This window comes from Tachypleus tridentatus, chromosome 1 (assembly GCF_004210375.1).
Source record: "Tachypleus tridentatus isolate NWPU-2018 chromosome 1, ASM421037v1, whole genome shotgun sequence".
NCBI lineage: Eukaryota > Metazoa > Arthropoda > Merostomata > Xiphosura > Limulidae > Tachypleus > Tachypleus tridentatus.
The window spans coordinates 168,140,246-168,159,502 of record NC_134825.1 but is presented as its reverse complement, the minus strand read 5'-3'; the positions used below and the strand labels follow the sequence as shown (position 1 = coordinate 168,159,502).

General features: G+C 34.9%; 1 protein-coding gene across 1 annotated transcript in view; it reads right to left on the bottom strand.

Annotated features, from left to right (window-relative positions):
* Window positions 1–19,257, bottom strand: part of LOC143233447 (peptidylglycine alpha-hydroxylating monooxygenase-like) — a 51,904-nt gene that overhangs the window by 30,527 nt on the left and 2,120 nt on the right. The window contains exons 2-5 of the mRNA XM_076469697.1: window positions 19,182–19,239; window positions 18,630–18,694; window positions 15,792–15,872; window positions 11,645–11,787 (exon numbers count right to left, since the gene is read on the bottom strand). Coding sequence (XP_076325812.1) covers window positions 11,774–11,787; window positions 15,792–15,872; window positions 18,630–18,694; window positions 19,182–19,239 — 218 coding nt within the window. The 3' untranslated portion in view covers window positions 11,645–11,773. The remainder of the gene's footprint in view (window positions 1–11,644; window positions 11,788–15,791; window positions 15,873–18,629; window positions 18,695–19,181; window positions 19,240–19,257) is intronic.

Here is a 19,257-nt window from a genome sequence, read left to right as displayed (position 1 = left end):
AAGGCAAAGGCACGAACGTTGTGTTAACCTGTTGTTACAGTAAAAAGTAAGCTGACAGCACCCAAAACAAAGTACCGATCCAAACCGACCCATTCAGAGTCGGGAAGGGCAGATGACTCAAGGTGCCCTTGTTGGGATCCCTAGTATTGTACAGATCCAATGCCTCAAGCAAATTTTAGGTGGAGAAAGTGCCCCGAAAAACCTACTTTCACTAGTTAGGACCGAGTGACGCCCCTTCCAGTAATTTCTTTTCCTTCCCATTTAAAGTAGAGTTTGGGTAGTAACACGCAGAATAATCGGGTGATTGACCAATGAAAGTAGGTTTTCAAAGGCACTCCCCATCACACACACAACCAGTTTCTAGGAATATTTCCCTTCAAGTCAGACCCCTTGTTTATTTTAATCTATATGTATATTATTCAAACTTCTAACTTTTAATTTTAATTCCATTTATTCTACTTTATTTTTATTTTATTATTTAATTATTTTTAACATCTGCCGTAACATTTTTCATCTTGGAATACGATCGCAATAAAATCGATTTTAGGATTCGATTGTGGAAGTCATACAAAACGAATGCACTAATGAAAACAATTTCACAATAAAAGGAGATGTGATAACTTAAATACCGTCTCCCGATGATGCAGCGGTAAGTTGGCAGTGATAATAAACAGTTTTACTTGCAATACATTTGTAAGGTATTGTATCAAGTCAAAATATCACACACTCACTTTGATTTCCTCTCATCGTAATTTGTGGATAATATTTTGGATTTCATTTGTTTTTTGAAGGAAAACATTTAATCAACTACGATCAATTGTAAAGTCTTTAAATAATTAAATTGTATTTCCTTTGAAGTTCATGATATCAATATTACAGTACTCTTTTTGCCTTCATTGTCAGGGGGGTAATAGCCAGATAAAGCTTTGGATCAAAAGAAATATCATATAGGTTCGAGTATTTCCTCATCTTTCCAGGTTCCAATTCTTTAAAAATTGTCAATGCTTTTGTTCAACATTTTAATATTATCTGTTATACCGTTTTCAGGTCGTTTACCCCAACCATTTTTGAACTCTTCAGTGATACCAGTACTATTAATATTAACAATTGTTGACACGGTATCATATCCTTTGTTATGAAATATTAGTTTACAATCTTCAGTCTGTTTATCAGCATGTTGAATAAAGTATAAAAAATTGCATCTTTTTTTTTTAAACATCTCGCTCCATTAAACACATGCTGGACTCTCCTTAATTCAGCTGTACATCCTTATTTGTGTAAAAACATTTTTTTTTCCTTTTTCTCTATTTCACCCAAAGAAAAAACAATTACATTCACAGCCACAGTTTGCTAAGTCCTTTGAACATAATGGCTTTCTTTATTATTTGTAATACAAAGAATTATTTTGAATAAGAATCACAATTTCATCGAGAGTCTTTGAAATAGTTGTCAACAATTTCGATCCATTGAATTGGAGCAGCCAAATATCCACTAAAGCTAAATTGTTGTCTTATGGGTCAATGACTTTTCTCAAGAAAGGAAACAAGAAAAGAGAATTTTTTTACTGCAGATACGTGCGTGTGTTTTTTATCGCAAAGCCACATCGGGCTATCTGCTGAGTCCACTGAGGAGAGTCGAACCCCTTGATTTTAGCGTTGTAAATCCGTAAACATACCGCTGTACTCGCGGGAGGCACTACTACAGATAGAGGCAGTGTTAAATAAGGTTAGACTGGAGTCTATTTAGAGCTAACTGGAAATGTAACGAAGAAAAACAGCAACCCAAGAACCAATAACTCAAAATGATATGCCACTTCTCATTCTTCGACTATATCTAGGTTCTCAGCTATTCTTCCTTTTACAGCAGTAGTTTAAGTGAATCGAGCTAATGAAATAATAAAACAAATATTTTGTTCCATGTGATATTACCAAAAACTTTCTGAACTAAAAGCAAGATGAAGAAGGACTCTTTGATCTTTTATCACTCATGGTTTATTCAAACTTAAAATCTGTTATTAAAGAAAGAAAGTTAAATACCCGAAACGTATACAGCTATGTCACAAATGAAAGAACCCTGGAAGTTAACCATATTTTGATAACGTCACATAGCACTTAAACAGGTGCAAGTGCACCCCCAATACAATAATAATTTGTCTTCATGGCATGAGCTACAGTGCCAGAGCAACCAGACAGAATCCACTATTATTTGAAGCAGTATTGCACATCATTGAAATTGGGTTTCAAATTTTCATTTACGCCTTCCTGTAATTTGTTACGACAATTCCAGATGTACACATTTTTTGGACACTGGGTAGACAAGGATATGACGATTATCCTCGTAGGAACTTTCACTGAACCATCCTAAGGCTTCGTAAAATATGATGGTACTTGTATAACGTGTTTGTGCTTTGAATTCCAGGATATGCACTTTGGAGACATAACTACTTTGTAACGAATGACAGTCAAGTTTTATACTTTGATCAGACAAGGGCACGTCAAGAGATGATAGGTATTACTGTTAATTTTTATGATATCAGACTATTTCTATTTTACTTATAATTTTTGGTTGAACCTTCACTCTATCCCATGACATTTCGAAAGTGTGGTGAAGCAACAGTGAGTAACATGACGTCACTTCCAACTGATCCCAATATCAATTGGCACAACTTTCTTGGATAATGTTACATCCATCAGGAGACTGGAACCATGACGTTACTTTCACTGTTCATCCTAAACGGTGGCCTGTTATGGGTGCATCTGTCTTGTATGGCGTAATGCCATTTAGTTCTTGTTGGCATCCAACAGTAGAATCTTCTAATGGGCGCAGCCACCTGGATGAACCCATTGGTGGTGACACAAGCATCTTCCATGTTATGTAACAAGTTTCCTTATAAAGGATTACCCTTAAATTCAACCAGATTAAATACACAGCGAATCAAATAACAAACATATGACAATTATTTTTATCATCATTTATTGATGATTTGCCTCTACATTCGTAATTAATACTCAACAAACAACCAGCCTTCTTCAAACACAAATGATTAGAAACTAAAGCCACTGTAGGTCAGACTCCAAACTTTTCGGAAACTTCTTGTGGTTGAAATGATGTTTCAGTTGGCTGTTGGATCTATCTTTAACACTAAACTTCGGTAACCGTACACGGCATCTTTAATGTTAAAGGCATCTGATTACCATTTTCTTACTTCTAGTTTGGGTAACCTTACAGAATGTCTCTGTAGTTTCTAGGTAGCTGTTGCATGGTATACTTGTCACTGTCTGATATATTTTCAGGCTGTTTCAAAGTAACATCCCATCCACGTGATTTTTGCTTCGTTTTGTTTGAATAAGTTATTTACTGTATTCATGGTCCTTCTCTCTCATCTCATTTCATTGATTTGTTTTTCTTTACACTGGTTTTATTTTTACACTTCAATTATTTCATACATTTTACATTTTGCAAACTTTTATTTCTTTACTTTGGTGATCGTCCAGAACTACCACGACACATTATGTTTGTTTGTTTGATTTTTTCTTTTCTTGTTTCACTCAGTGTTTCGGTTGTTGTTGTTTTTTAAACCATTAGCTGGCAGAGTTAGCATTTTATAGACTTAAAAAAAACACCAAATCTCAAGAGATATTTTATTTTTAATAAATATTTTCTAACGATGTTCGAATATTTACAAGAAACGTAATTTCAATAGAAAGATTGTAATAATACAACAGATGTGACAAGTGAAGTCTGGGAAGACACTCTTTGGCTGACGTAGATGTTCATGGTAGACTTTGGTTTCTCAAAATTAAAAGGTTCTTTATTTTTCTTCTATCGGTTTACGGATGGCAAACTTGCAAATGTATATTGTAGGATTCAGATTTGGTTCGCTTTGGTTCCCCGCTCTATTGGACAACTTTTTACACTAGTGTGTGTATATTATCGGCAGCTTATTAAATTCGTGTGAGCCTAACCTTTAGCAACTAATATAGTTTAACTCGAGATTACAGTGTCTATAAACATTATACAAACCATATAGTGAGAAATGTTATCCTATATATCAAGCTCCATCTACAGGAAGTGAAACAGGGTTCATAACGCAAAAATGCTCATAAAAACCTCAAGACTCAAACTTTGTATCTATCGCTCATGGACCTAATGAGTTTCCGTAAGAATTTTAGTGAATATCCATTCACATCGTGCGAAGTAATTGCATGGACACACAAGAGACAGTAATATTAAAGCTATATAGATATAGGAAGTTATAAAGTACGTTTTATTAATTGAAACAATTTTGAGACTCACAACACTGTGATATCTGTCTCATGACGCATTGTTTGATGAGAGCTCGTCTTTACAATTTCCGTGAAATATAATATACAGTACTAAAGGTACATTGTATCTGGTGCACGAGGACAACCTCCAAGCGCCACTCGAGTCCACGAGTTGACTGCAATATTTGGATCGCGGTACCACACCTGAATCAGCTTATCTTTCGTAGTACAGTCTTTTCCCCGAAGTCTCTCTTTACAAATCGCCTAAACATTTTCAATAGGATTTAAGCCCGGAGAGTTTCCAGGCCAGTCCAACACCTTTATTCGCGTTGTAATCATAAAATTATTCACAAATGTCGATGTGTGGCACGGAGCCAGATCTTGCTGAAAAATGCCAGATCCATCTGGAAATCTATTTTTCAATTCTGGAACGACTCTTCTCTGCCAAACTTCGATGTACTGTGGTCCTCGCATCATACCTTCTACGATATGTAAGCCTCCGACGCCATAGTAGCTGATAAAGTCCCAAAACATATTCTTCAAGGGATGTTTTACGAACTGGTTGATGTGAGATTCTGGAAGTTTCTCACCTGGAGATCTGCGAACATGCAGACATCTTTGACCCCGTACAAAGAAATGAGTCTCGTCACTGAATAACACCTTTCTCCATTGTTCCTGTGTCCAGTTCTTGTATTTCAGAACCCATTGATACCGTTTTTTCTTCATTGAGTTGATAAAGAAGTTGTTTTTTGACTGGTCTCATTGCCCTTCTAACGCAATTTCGAATGACGTAATATTCCTCAAAATGTCATATATCCCAAAAATAGATCGACCGCACTGCAAAACACAGCTAATGACGCCGTCTGTGTGAAAAAAATGACTATTAAAGGAAATCAGCGGGTCCAGCGAGCCTACACTGGCCGCCATGTTGAAAATATTGTAAAATGACCATTTGTTTCAATTAATTTGCACAAGGATGTACATGGCTTATGTGCTAACCTATGTGTTCGTTAACGTATACTTGTATTGTGTTTGTGTTTTCTTATAGCAAAGCCACATTGGGCTATCTGCTGAGCCCACCGAGGGAATAGAACCCTGATTTTAGCGTTGTAAATCCGTAGATATACCGCTGTACTCGCGGGGGGGCCGTATACTTGTAACTTCACGGTTTGTATATTGAACATCACCTCATGTACTGTGCACAAACTTCTGTATATGTGTGTATTCGCTCCGTAGCAAAATTATGTACATAAAGTATAAACCCTTGTATACGTCCATATTCATTAATAAACGTCGAAAAATTATTTAAGTTCTAAAAGAATAATTCCAAGTTTATGATGGAGTAAAATTATTTTTACTCCCTTGTTACCAGTTTTCAAATCGATAGAGTAGAAGGAAAACAGACAACTCTCATGCTGCTCGGACTGATTAATGGGTTTCGATATTAATCGAGTGGGTGAAAGGTGTTGTTGATTTGTTACCCCCTCCTGTGATAACCATTTCTAAATTAGGGTTAGATATCCCTGAACTTTGGGGTCCCTGACCCAGCTGTTTTGTCACAAAACGTTATTACCTTGTTACGATTCAACTTTTTAGTGAGTATGAATCATCCACATTATTTCTGTTTCTTGCTGTTTTTAGGAAACATCATACTTCGCACCGTCCGTACATTTTTAGACTAACAGGAAATGATTCTTCAACAGAAAGCGAACTTAACAACAGAGACGTTCATCAATATTCAGGTAAACACAGCAGAGACAAGTACCGTGTATAATGTCACAATAATTTCTACTAGATAAATAATGGATAATTAAACTTTGTAAGCACAATTACGGTCCGGCATGGCCAGAGGTGTTAAGGCGTGCGATTCGTAATTCGAGGGTCGCGGGTTCGAATCCCGGTCGCACCAAACATGCTACCCGTTTTAACTAATATTATGTGACGGTCAATTCCACTATTCGTTGGCAAAAGAGTAACCCAAGAGTTGGCGGTGGGTGGTGATAACTAACTGCCTTTCCTTCAGTCTCACACTGCTAAATTAGGAAAGGCTAGCGTGAAGAGCCCGCGAGTAACTTTGCGCGAAATTCAAAGAAGGACAATTATTCAAATTTTCCTATAAATATTTATTAATTAAAATTCAAATGTTATACTTAAATTAACATATTTTTTTCGTGATGTCATCTTTAATTGACTGCAGGAGGTAAATGTAATGTAGGTGTCTGAAACGTTACTGCACTTTGAGCATCGTATCATTTGTTTGAAGTTAATCATAATGCTACAAAGGACCTATTTCTTCATTAATTACCACTGGTATCTGAACCCGATTTCTAGCGTTGTAAATCCGCAGTCATGCCACTGGAGCGCTGTGAAGTATCGAAATCTGGTTTATACTGTCCTAAATCTCCATATTATGACTGAAACATCAGTGAGACTGTGTTTCTAGTGACAATCATCAGTGAGACTGTGTTTCTAGTGATAACAATCAGTGAGACTGTGTTTCTAGTGACAATCATCAGTGAGACTGTGTTTCTAGTGATAACAATCAGTGATACTGTGTTTCTAGTGACAATCATCAGTGAGACTGTGTTTCTAGTGACAATCATCAGTGAGACTGTGTTTCTAGTGAAAACAATGAGTGAGACTGTGTTTCTAGTGAAAACAATCAGTGAGACTGTGTTTCTAGTGAAAACAATCAGTGAGACTGTGTTTCCAGAAATCAATTTTCACATTCTTATTTGCAATTCTTTTCTTACTTTTACACAAGTAAATCTGAACAAATCAGTGAATATTAATAAACAGCAAAATGTTAGTTATTAATATATATGTGGCATAACATGTGAGATAATTGTATATTTTACCACGGATAAGTTAAGAGCAAAAACAATTACACTTATCACTGTAACAAATCGCGATTATCAGCTTTTAATTTATGTTACTTATTTTTACCTTTAATCTGTAGATAAGACCAACAGTTCCAAAAAAGAATTTTTCAACAACAAAATTGACATTGTCAATGCAAAGCCGAGCACAACAAACAAAGCTAGTGGTTTTAGTTTCCGTGGACGAAGGAACCTAGAAACTCAGGAACCTGTAACATCGAAAAAATGAAAGGAATGAATCGTTTATCGACATTCTTCAGTAACATCCTTCGTAGAATGCATGATAACAAGGTTCACCCTTTTCGATCTAAAGAAAATATCACAATTGAAACGACAGACAATGACTCTTGGAAGAAGGTCGATACAAAAGTTGACGGCGAGACTTCGAATGAAGAAATAATGATTGAAGAAACTGAGTTATCAATATCTCCAGGAAAAATAAAAAGTATGACTCGTTTTTCAAGGTATTTCAGTAACATTACATTTAAACAACAAACGACTGGCAAACTGACTGGAGGCAAAATAAAGCTCAGAAAACCACAGAGCAAAACTGTTTTGTCCATCTCAAACATTTAATACAAAACTACAGCTAAACCGAATTACCATCAGTGAAACTGTGTTTTTATTAACAACCATCAGTGAGACTGTGTTTCTAATGACAACCATTAGTGAGACTGTGTTTCTTGTGATAACCATCAGTGAGACTGTGTTTCTAGTGATAAACCATCAAAGAGACTGTGTTTCTTGTGATAACCATCAGTGAGACTGTGTTTCTAGTGATAACCATCAGTGAGATGTGTTTTTAGTGACAACCATCAGTGACACTGTGTTTCTAGTGATAACCATCAGTGAGACAGTGATTCTAGTGATGACCATCAGTGAGACTGTGCTTCTGGTGACAACCATCAGTGAGAATGGGCTTCTAGTGATAACCATCAGTGAGACTGTACTTCTGGTGAGAACCATCAGTGAGACTTTGTTTCTAGTGACAACCATCAGTGAGATTGTTTTTAGTGACAACTATCAGTGAAACTGTGTTTCTAGTGATAACCATCAATGAGACTGTGTTTCTAGTGACAACCATCAGTGACACTGTGTTTCTAGTGATAACCATCAGTGACTGTGCTTCTAGTGATAACCATCAGTGAGACTGTGCTTCTAGTGATAACCATCAGTGACACTGTGCTTCTAGTGATAACCATCAGTGAGACTGTGTTTCTAGTGACAACCATCAGTGAGACTGTGTTTCTAGTGATAACCATCAAAGAGACTGTGTTTCTAGTGATAACCATCAGTGAGACTGTGTTTCTAGTGATAACCATCAGTGAGATGTGTTTTTAGTGACAACCATCAGTGAGACTGTGTTTGTAGAAACAACCATCAATGGACCTGTGTTTCTAGTGAGAACCATCAATAAAACTGAGCTTCTAGTGACAACCATCAGTGATACTGTTTATAGAGACAATCATCAGTGAGACTGTGTTTCTATTGACAACCACCAGTGAGACTGTGTTTCTAGTGATAACCATCAGTGAGATGGTGTTTTTAGTGACAACAATCACTGACACTGTGTTTGTAGTAATAATCATCAATGAGACTGTGCTTCTAGTCATAACCATCAGTTAGATTGTGCTTTCAGTGGGAACCATCAGTGAGACTGTGCTTCTAGTGACAACCATCAGTGAGACTGTGTTTCTAGTGATAACCATCAGTGAGACTGTGTTTCTAGTGTTAACCATCAGTGAGACTGTGCTTCTAGTGATAACCATCAGTGAGACTGTGCTTCTAGTCACAACCATCAGTGAGACTGTGTTTTTGTGACAACCATCAGTGAGACTGTATTTCTACTGATAACCATCAGAGATTGTGTTTCTAGTGAAAAACATCAGTGAGACTGTGTTTTTATTCACAACAATCAGTGAAACTGTGTTTCAAGTGATAACCATCAGTGAGACTGTGCTTCTAGTGACAACCATCCCTGAAAATGTGTTTGTAGAGACAACCATCATTGAGACTGTGTTTTTAGTGATAACCATCAGTGAGACTGTGCTTCTAGTCACAACCATCAGTGAGACTGTGTTTTTTGTGACAACCATCAGTGAGACTGTCTTTCTACTGATAACTATCAGTGAGACTGTGTTTCTAGTGACAACCATCAGTGAAACTGTGTTTCTAGTGAAAACCATCAGTGAGATTGTGTTTCTAGTGACAACCATCACTGACACTGTATTACTAGTGATAACCATCAGTGAGACTGTGTTTCTGGTGATAACCATCAGTGAGACTGTGCTTCTTGTGATAACCATCAGTTAGACTGTGCTTTCAGTGAGAACCATCAGTGAGAGTGTGCTTCTAGTGACAACCATCAGTGAGACTGTGTTTCTAGTGATAACCATCAGTGAGATGGTGTTTTTAGTGACAACCATCAGTGAGACTGTGTTTTCTACCATGAATGAACTGTGCATCAGTGAAACTGTGTTTCTAGTGATAACCATCAGTGAGACTGTGTTTCTAGTGACAACCATCAGTGAGACTGTGTTTCTAGTGATAACCATCAGTGAGACTGTGTTTCTAGTGATAACCATCAGTGAGACTGTGTTTCTAGTGATAACCATCAGTGAGACTGTGCTTCTAGTGACAACCATCAGTGAGACTGTGTTTCTAGTGACAACCATCAGTGAGACTGTATTTCTAGTGATAACCATCAGTGAGACTGTGTTTCTGAGTGAGTGAACCATCAGTGAGACTGTGTTTTAGTGATAACCATCAGTGAGACTGTGTTTCTAGTGATAACCATCAGTGAGACTGTGTTTCTAGTGACAACCATCAGTGAAAAGTAGAGACAACCATCTGTGTGTTTTTAGTGATAACCATCAGTGAGACTGTGTTTCTAGTGATAACCATCAGTGAGACTGTGTTTCTAGTGACAACCATCAGTGAGACTGTGTTTCTAGTGATAACCATCAGTGAGACTGTGTTTCTAGTGACAACCATCAGTGAGAGTGAAAACCATCAGTGAGATTGTGTTTCTAGTGACAACCATCACTGACACTGTATTACTAGTGATAACCATCAGTGAGACTGTGTTTCTGGTGATAACCATCAGCGAGACTGTGCTTCTTGTGATAACCATCAGTTAGACTGTGCTTTCAGTGAGAACCATCAGTGAGAGTGTGCTTCTAGTGACAACCATCAGTGAGACTGTGCTTCTAGTGATAATCATCAGTGAGACAGTGCTTCTAGTGATAACCATCAGTGAGACTGTATTTATAGGGAGAACAATCAGTGAGACTGTATTTCTAGTGATAACCATCAGTGACACTGTGTTTCTAGTGACAACCATCACTGACACTGTGTTTCGAGTGATAATAATCAGTGAGACAGTGATTCTAGTGATAACCATCAGTGAGACTGTGTTTCAGGGGACAACCATCAGGGAGAATGGGCTTCTAGTGATAACCATCAGTGAGACTGTGCTTCTAGTGGGAACCATCAGTGAGACTGTGCTTCTAGTGACAACGATCATTGAGAATGTGTTTCTAGTGATAACCATCAGTGAGAATGTGTTTCTAGTGATAACCATCAGTGAGACTGTGCTTCTAGTGAGAACCATCAGTGAGACTGTGCTTCTAGTGACAACCATCAGTGAGACTGTGTTTCTAGTGACAACCATCAGTGAGAATGTGTTTGTAGAGACAACCATCACTGACACTGTGTTTCTAGTGACAACCATCAGTGAGACTGTGCTTCTGGTCACAAGCATCAGTGAGACAGTGTTTCTAGTGACATTCATCAGTGAGACTGTGTTTATAGTGATAACCATCAGTAAGACACTTGTGACTTACGACCAAGTTTACTTGAAAATTTTATACTATAAAGAAATGGAAAACATTTTGCTTTTGGCATTTATTACGATTAATTGAAAACTAGAAACTTGAATAGTTAATTCAGTATTATTTTTTGCCATTTTAATGAGAAAAACAAATAACTAGATAACTTTTATTTCATGTGAGACAAATTCAACGGAAATAGATAATTACTACATGTTTTGACTTTTCCAATGTGACTGTTTTCTAACACTTTGACCATTTACAAAAACTGTTTTAAAATCTCGAAAAGATAAAAAAATTATTCAAGTTAAAATATGCTCTATTATAATGCATTATTAATTTTTACTCATGATTTTAATTTCTAGTCTTTACAAGACAAAATGTTCGCAAAATTACATTTTTGTCAAGAATCGGGCTGTAAAAAACAACGTAAAACTATTATTTTAGTGTAGTTTATGCTCTACAATCCACATTCTAATAAAACTTGAAACACTCAAATATTTGAGAAATTAAATGACTTCATGGACCTTTAATATGTATTTTTATTGTGAGTCCAGTTGTATTTTCTTTACACAAATAACACACATGGTACAAGTTCTCAGAGAGAGATAGATTTGGCAGACAAGGACTTTGATAAAAACACTCTAAGTAATAGAATCCATTTACTTACTTGAATAACCATACTTGATAAATCTCCTATGTTAATTGGAAGTAACAAAGTATTTCTTGTTTTAGCTAATATACTGAAGGCATTTATGTACTTTTCTGCAATAACCAGAGACGCAGCATCCATGCCATACTACAAATCACATCCTAAAATTTCAATGCAGGACAAAAAAAGTATATATCAATAAAATATATATGTATATAGTAATTTGTTTCAACATGTGCCACAAAGTGCAATCATTATATGATTTTTTGATCAGTTGTTATTCTGTTTCTTTAACAGGTTGTCCCAAGTTTATCGTGTGAACTACCAATACCTGAAAATATATCATTAATGTATACATGAGGGATGGGTTGTTTAAAATATCTAATCAAAAAAGAACTTCTGGTTGTTACAAAAGTAATTTTTCACAAACATTATCACTGAACAATGAACACGAATATATTGAGTAGAATGCATTTTATAAGATCACAGAACACTGAAAAGTTATTATCTTACAAACTTGACGTGAGAACCTTAACTTTCAGATGAATCATAATTATTATTATTTGTAAAAATTAAAACCCTAGGACTATAGGACTACAAATTACATGGACTGTCTGGAGAAAAACGTTTATCAAATTCATAAAAGTGTCAGAGGAATGAGTTTCTATCTCATACTGAAACATCAGGGACACAAAACAACAACAAAAATTAATCTTCTAATAAAAACACTCACTTTCAGTGATCATAAACTTTGAAAGAACAGTTTGTTTTTTATATATTTGAAAAAAAAACTTTAATAGATATAAAACACGAAAACATTTTCAAAGAACAAAATTGCTCTTCAAATTTGGAAATCACGAAATCACAGTTTCAAAAACTTTTAACACAATGACATTCAAGTGTATCAAAATACAGTCAAAATTATTTCAGTTCTTGGATACTCAGATAAATATATTTATATCTCATCAGATGAAACAAATATATAATAAAAAAGTGTAAATAATGTTGTATAACAAGTCTCTAGTCATGGATATTTTATCAAGTGATTTCAGCTTATCAGTTTTTTTCTCTCTATTGTAAGCTAAATAATAAATTGATAAATACGTAACTAGCTGTTCTTTTCCCATATTTAGAAGGTGCGACATTTGCTCTGGTCTGAAACTCCGTAATTTTCAATCATTTATTACATTTTCACGTTCATCTTATTCTGTTTCAACATTAAATGACCAGTTTCTGCACAACACTTTCTGTGAAAGTTCTTACTTGGAAGGAGAAGTTACAAACAAACTATTACAATTTTCAAACACTAAATAGTTAAACAATCATGATTTAAGAATGTTACATTCATATATGTTACAATGTTGGACAAAGTGTAGCTTGTCATATAAATAACCAGAAAAAGAACAAATTTCTACACGACGGTATCCCACTCTTAAAGATACCCCTCATAATTACTTGCTTTGAGAGTAATTCCATATATGTTTTTACCTGCATTATCTTTTGTTATTATTCTCATAATAAACAGCTACATTTTTGTTTGTTAACTGTTTACAACCTGATAGCTTTTCTTACTTTCTTCAGATTCATTGAGTCAAACTTGAGCAAGTCATTTTGAAACTTTGTGAAATAAAATGTGGATATCTCAGCATCAAGAATATTTTATGTTAAAATCAAAATCACCATTCATAGTTGAGACCAAGGATAAAGAAGTATTGTTGTCCCAGAGATAAAAACCTTATTTTAAAGAGGCTGGTTATACAATTCAAATAATGTGGTGGTTAGATTACTTTCCAAACAATTTGTCCGCCCAGTGGCTAAGTGGTATGCCTGCAAACATACCTCGCGAAAAGCCGGGTTTCGATACTCGTAGTGGGCAGATCAAAGATAGCCCATTGTGTAGCTTTGTGTTCAATTCAAAACAACCGAACAATTTGCACTAATATCTTTAAAACTCAGTTCTATATAAATAATTTCATATCACAAGTGTGCTAAGAAGGAAAGTTATTTTTCCTATTTTTGTTCTGTGTTACAACAGTTATTTTCTATAATGAACAAGTGATTTTGTTTCATATTACTACAGTTAGTTTCTAAGAAGACAATATCTTAGTTTGTGTTACTAAACTTAGTTTACAAGAGGGAAAGTGTTTATTTTTCTCATTTACTGTTACCACAGTTAGTTTCTATGAAAACGAGTGTTTCTGTTTTTTTTTACAACAGTTAGTTCTTAAGAAGTACAAGTGTTTTTATTTTGTGTTACTAGAGGTAGTTTCTATGCAAATAAGGAAAAAATTTGTACAGAAATGTGATACGCAGTCTCAGAAGTGTATGAAAGTGGTTCCATAATAAGCAAAAGTTTTATATTTTTTGAAAAAATAAAAACATTCTGGGGTTTTACTACATTAAATAATTTAGTAACTGTTGATTTCTCTGGAAACTAGTTATTTTATGACATCTTTTTGAAACAGTTTTGTAGTTGACTGCATCTAAAGATATTATGTTCATAATTTTGATCATGGATTGTATTAATGCACATGTGTGTACAAGAAGGTTATAAAAACAGGTATGATACATATGTTAATAACTATATTTATATCATTACATAAACTGTTTATTAGTTTTGCCTAAAAGCAATTAAGACTGTAAAAACGTAACAGTAGTAAAATAGAAAAGTTTAACAATAGTAAGACTTATTTTAAAAACATTGTTTCCTGTTAGACTTTGTACATTAGGTATATTTAATTTTTAGATGTAAGAACTGAAGACTGCTCGTCATCAGCATTTACAAAATAGGAAAATTATAAAACTGGGTAAAGTTACTAACAGTTACTAACTATACCCTTATGGATCACCATCCTGTAAATGTATGGCCTTCCTAAGGTTCATGGCTCGGTGGTTACGGCATTCGATTTGTAATCTGATGGTCGTGTGTTTGATTTCATTCACACCAAATATGCTCGCCCTTTCAGCCGTGAGGGCATTATAAAGTGATGGGCAATCCCACTATTCGTTGGTAGAAAGAGTAGCCCAAGAGTTGGAGGTGGGTCCCTAGCTGCCTAGTCTTACACTGCTAAATTATGGACGGCTAGCGCAGATAGCGCTTGTGGAGCTTTGCACGAAATTCAAAAAACAAACAAACATCTTTCCATTTTACTTGTATTCATATTTACCTGTGTGTGTGTGTTTAATTTTCTCTTGTGGTATGCAGGGTTATCATTTGTTTTAAAATAGAAATTTTTCAACGTTTTCATTTATTCTGGTGTATGTAGTTTTAACTTTCTTTTGACCTAGTTACCTACAGTTCTTGGTCATTCACCTGATGTATCACTGCTGTCTTCTTGTGAGACATATTTCTTTAAATATTTATATACAATATAAAGATAATTTGAAGTGTTTTCCATTGAAAGGTCAGGTGACCTGTCACGCAAAAATAACAACAAAAAATCTCCTTTATCTCGCAGTGAAAGTGATAAAAAAATCACGTGGGTAGCACAAGAGGTATGAGCAGACTAGCAATATTGTTTCCTGTATATAATGCCATGCATGCTTTTCTCAGTCTATTATCTTCACAATAAAGAGGGGGAGATCTTTTCAACAAAGGAACTTTCTTTAGTCCATACAAACATTTTTTGTTTTTGAGAGTCAAATATTGTTTCATTGTGTTCAGCGTCTTAAACGTCAATCAAAGTTAGAAAATTCAGACTCGCTCTACAATAAATTTCTGTCAGACCTCTAGTTGTTCTGTAGATAAAAGTTTTATCATTCTTGGATAATATTACAGCATATGAAGACAGTACAGCCTCAGGTTTTTGTATTTACTCTTACTTCCCCAATCAAAAACGCAGACAAGAAATGTTATTCCTATTCCAATTTTTAGATACCAAGTAGATATATAGGAGAACCGAACAAACAACAAATTTAAGCAGACTAATAAAGTAAGTCCAATCGGAAGTACTCACTTTAAGTGAGAAAGGACATGTGAGTTGAAATACTGAAGTATTTATATATGATGCCTAATAGAGGGCACTGCTGTCCTATTTGTATACCATAATGCAAATTACACAGCAGCTGGAAACTAAATATGAACGTATATATATATATGTGTGTGTGTGTGTGTGTGATGTTACCTAGCTTCAAGTTTAATACAAGTATGTTCCCAAATACTTACCCAACTGGTGAGTGTGTGTCCGAAAAGTGAAAGGATGAATTTCTATTTGGTCCTGGATCATACATTCTGTTTCCATGTGCTCTAAATGCATCCATTAGAAAGATTAATTTCAATATCCAAGTATATCAAAGAGAATATAAGGAAATCTTCTTGGTATATTTTAGAATGTTAACATATTCAAGCATTAATTTTATATTTTAAGTTGAAAATTCAATTAGCCATTTCTTTAAGAATATGAAGATTGATGTTCTGTGGTTATATTCCCAAAATCATTAAAATAAATTACATGCAACATAAATTATCCTTCTTAAATGCTGGGTGTTTTACTTAACAATATGAAAACAATTTCAATGGGAGCTTTGAAAACATGAGATTTATAAAAGATATGCTAAACCTCAACTGTCAGATTGATTTCAATGACCAATAAACATATCACTTAAAAGGAACACACAACTATCCTGTACAATCAACACAACTGTATTAGAAAGTAGTTTATTAGGAAACCTTCATATTTAAGATCATTGTATCTTAAAACTAGTTGTATTAAAGAAGCAAAACTAGAACAGAGATACATTAAGTTTGAATTTTGTGCAAACTTACATGAGGGACACTTGTCCTAGCCATCCATAATTTAGCAGTAATAGTCAATACCATCAATCGTTAACTCTTTTACCAAAACATAGTGGGATTTATCATCACATTATAATGTCCCATGGCTAAAAGGGTGAGCATGTTTAGTGACGGGGAATCAAAACCGAGGCACCTTAATCATTAGACCTGTTGCATTAAGATCAGAGGTATTACTGAAGAAAGTATGGATGTGTTACATGGTTTTGTTTTAAAGGCATATAATACTGTATAGTAAAATCACTTTTCTCCCAGACCAGTTCTGATTTCATTTTTTCTTCTGTCTCTCTATTTTTTAACAATACCAGTTCAATTATGTACATAAAATACATGTCAATCTGCAGAATACTGCTAAGGTAATGTATCCTGTTCAAATTTACACAGATAAGACATTCAGTTCTCACGGTTCCTCTGATAAAATTTAGCTTTCCCTAGATTACGAGTTTTTAAAGATATAATCACATTATGTAATAAAAATTTTGTTCCTGGATAGTATGTGTTATTTCTTAATTGCTTATGTTGTAAAAGTACAAAAAATGACCATTATTCCTTTCAAACTTTACTTTTGTGACCTGGATAATGAAATTTAGAGATTAACTTATTTTCTATGTAAAAATGGGCAAATTTTCATTTACATAAGGTCTGAATAAAATGACATATGAATTAAGATTTACATGTATTTACACTAAAGTTATACAAAAATGTTTAGAAGTGAGTAGATTTTTGAGATTTGTTAACAGCGTTCAAAGTCCAATATATCTTAGTGGAAGCTTTTGTCTTGCTCCTCTGAGTATGTTCCCATGTTCTCCTTGAATTCACCAAGATGAGCATCAAGGATACAGACTTCCAGGTACATCCTGCAGCCCATTTCGCCATAGTTCTTCACCAGAGCCTCAACCAGTTCCACATAATTTTTGGCCTTGTGATTGCCCAAGAAGCCCTGAACCACTGCAACAAAGCTGCCCCATGCTTTTTACTTCATATTGAGCTTTGTGGGGAATTCCGTGTACTCCAGGATATTTTTCATCTGTGGTCCATTGAAGAAACTGGCTTTGACCTTTGCTTCTGACAGCTTAGGAAGGAAGAAGTCTTGAAGGTATTTGAAGGCTGCAGGCTCCTTATCAAGAGCTGTGAAAAATTGTTTCATAAAACCCAATTTTATGTGCAATGGTGGGAACAACACCTTCTGGAAATCCACTAGTGGGTCAGACTTGACATTGTGCCTCCCCACAGAGAACTCTGTCTATTGTGGCCAGTGTTTCCTGTTGTAGTGCACTGCTGTGTTCCTGTTTTCTTAAAGGCATAGATAACAGGGAAACTTGGTATAGCCCCCTTGGAGCCCCACCAGGAATGCCACCATTTTGAAGTCTCCGATAACCTCCCAGCCATACTCATCATACTTCAAGACTTCTACCAAGGTCTTGATGCTCTTATATTCCTCTTTGAGGTGCACCGAATGAACCAGGGGAAGAAACGGATCCTTATTCCCGTTATGGAGCAGCACAGCTTTGAGGCTTCTTCAACATTCTAGAAAGTTCAAGAATATTCTCTATCAGCTACTCAGCACTGAATCTACCTGGAATGTTCCAGAAAATGGGTAAATTTGAAAATTTCATTACCCAGGTCACAAAAGTAAAGTTTAAAGAGAAAAATAGGTCTTTTCCATTTACTTTAGGCATAAGCAATTGGGAAATAACACTTTATGCCCACGAACAATAAAAAGTAAAAATTTTATTACATAGTGTAATCACCTTTATAATTATCCTGTGAATTTAATAACTAAAGAAACTTAGACTACATCACGAGTTCTGAATGGAGCAGGTGACATTTTTGTATCTCAGTATGGCTGGTTAAGAAACCTGAAGATGACCTAGGAAGGTCGAAATGTTGTTCTCTCCTTATCAATAAAAATGTTAATACCCATACCAGTCATTCTGAGATACATTTTTTATTTCAAGTAGGTTTCTTGTCATCAAGAATTACTTCACCAGGTGATCATCTGTTTTGGGTAAAACTGTTACAAATGAATAAGTATTGGAAATAAATCTAATAAAATTCAAGCTCTTTTAAGATTAAAATATAGACCAAAAGATATGGTGTTACAAAATGCACTGCCATGTAGTTATTGTATCATTTTCTATGCAAATTATGACCCTGAGTTCTAGAACACTTTGTCAAGGTTCAGTGTTTGTATATTATTTTTGTACTTACTCTCTTTATGAGCTGGAATTCTCCCATCAGTTCCCAGTAGCAGCACTCCAGTCCTTTTGGTCACTCTATTAAATGTGATATAATAATTAATGTTACATTTCATCCTGTATAATAACTGGAAGTTCACTCAATATTTATGAGCTTGTATTTGTATTGCAATAATAATGATGAAACAACCATCAAAAATAATATATGTATTTATAAATACATTTATATTTACATAAAAAATATTTATGTTGCTGATAAAAACATTTAAAATTTTCTGTTAAATCAATAAATTGTGTTTGTAGACATCAGATAAAAACCATGATGTTTGAAGCAATGGATGAAATAAACACAAGTATTTGTAATCATTCTTTTGAAAAGCCAATAAAAAAACAAATGATCAGTTTCAGTTCGGTTGTGTGTTACAGTTAAATTACACTTTACATTGGATTACATTTAACCATGTGGCTCATTTCTGCTTAAAAGTTAAATGCTGTAACCAGTGAATATTAGTACGATACACTCATAGACATGTGTATGTGTGTTAAAAAAAAATGTTTAGTTTACCTGCTAGAAATCCCAGGAACCACTGTTAAGATAATTCCAGAGTTGTCAGTTTCACCAGCTGGAGAAAAGAGCAGAA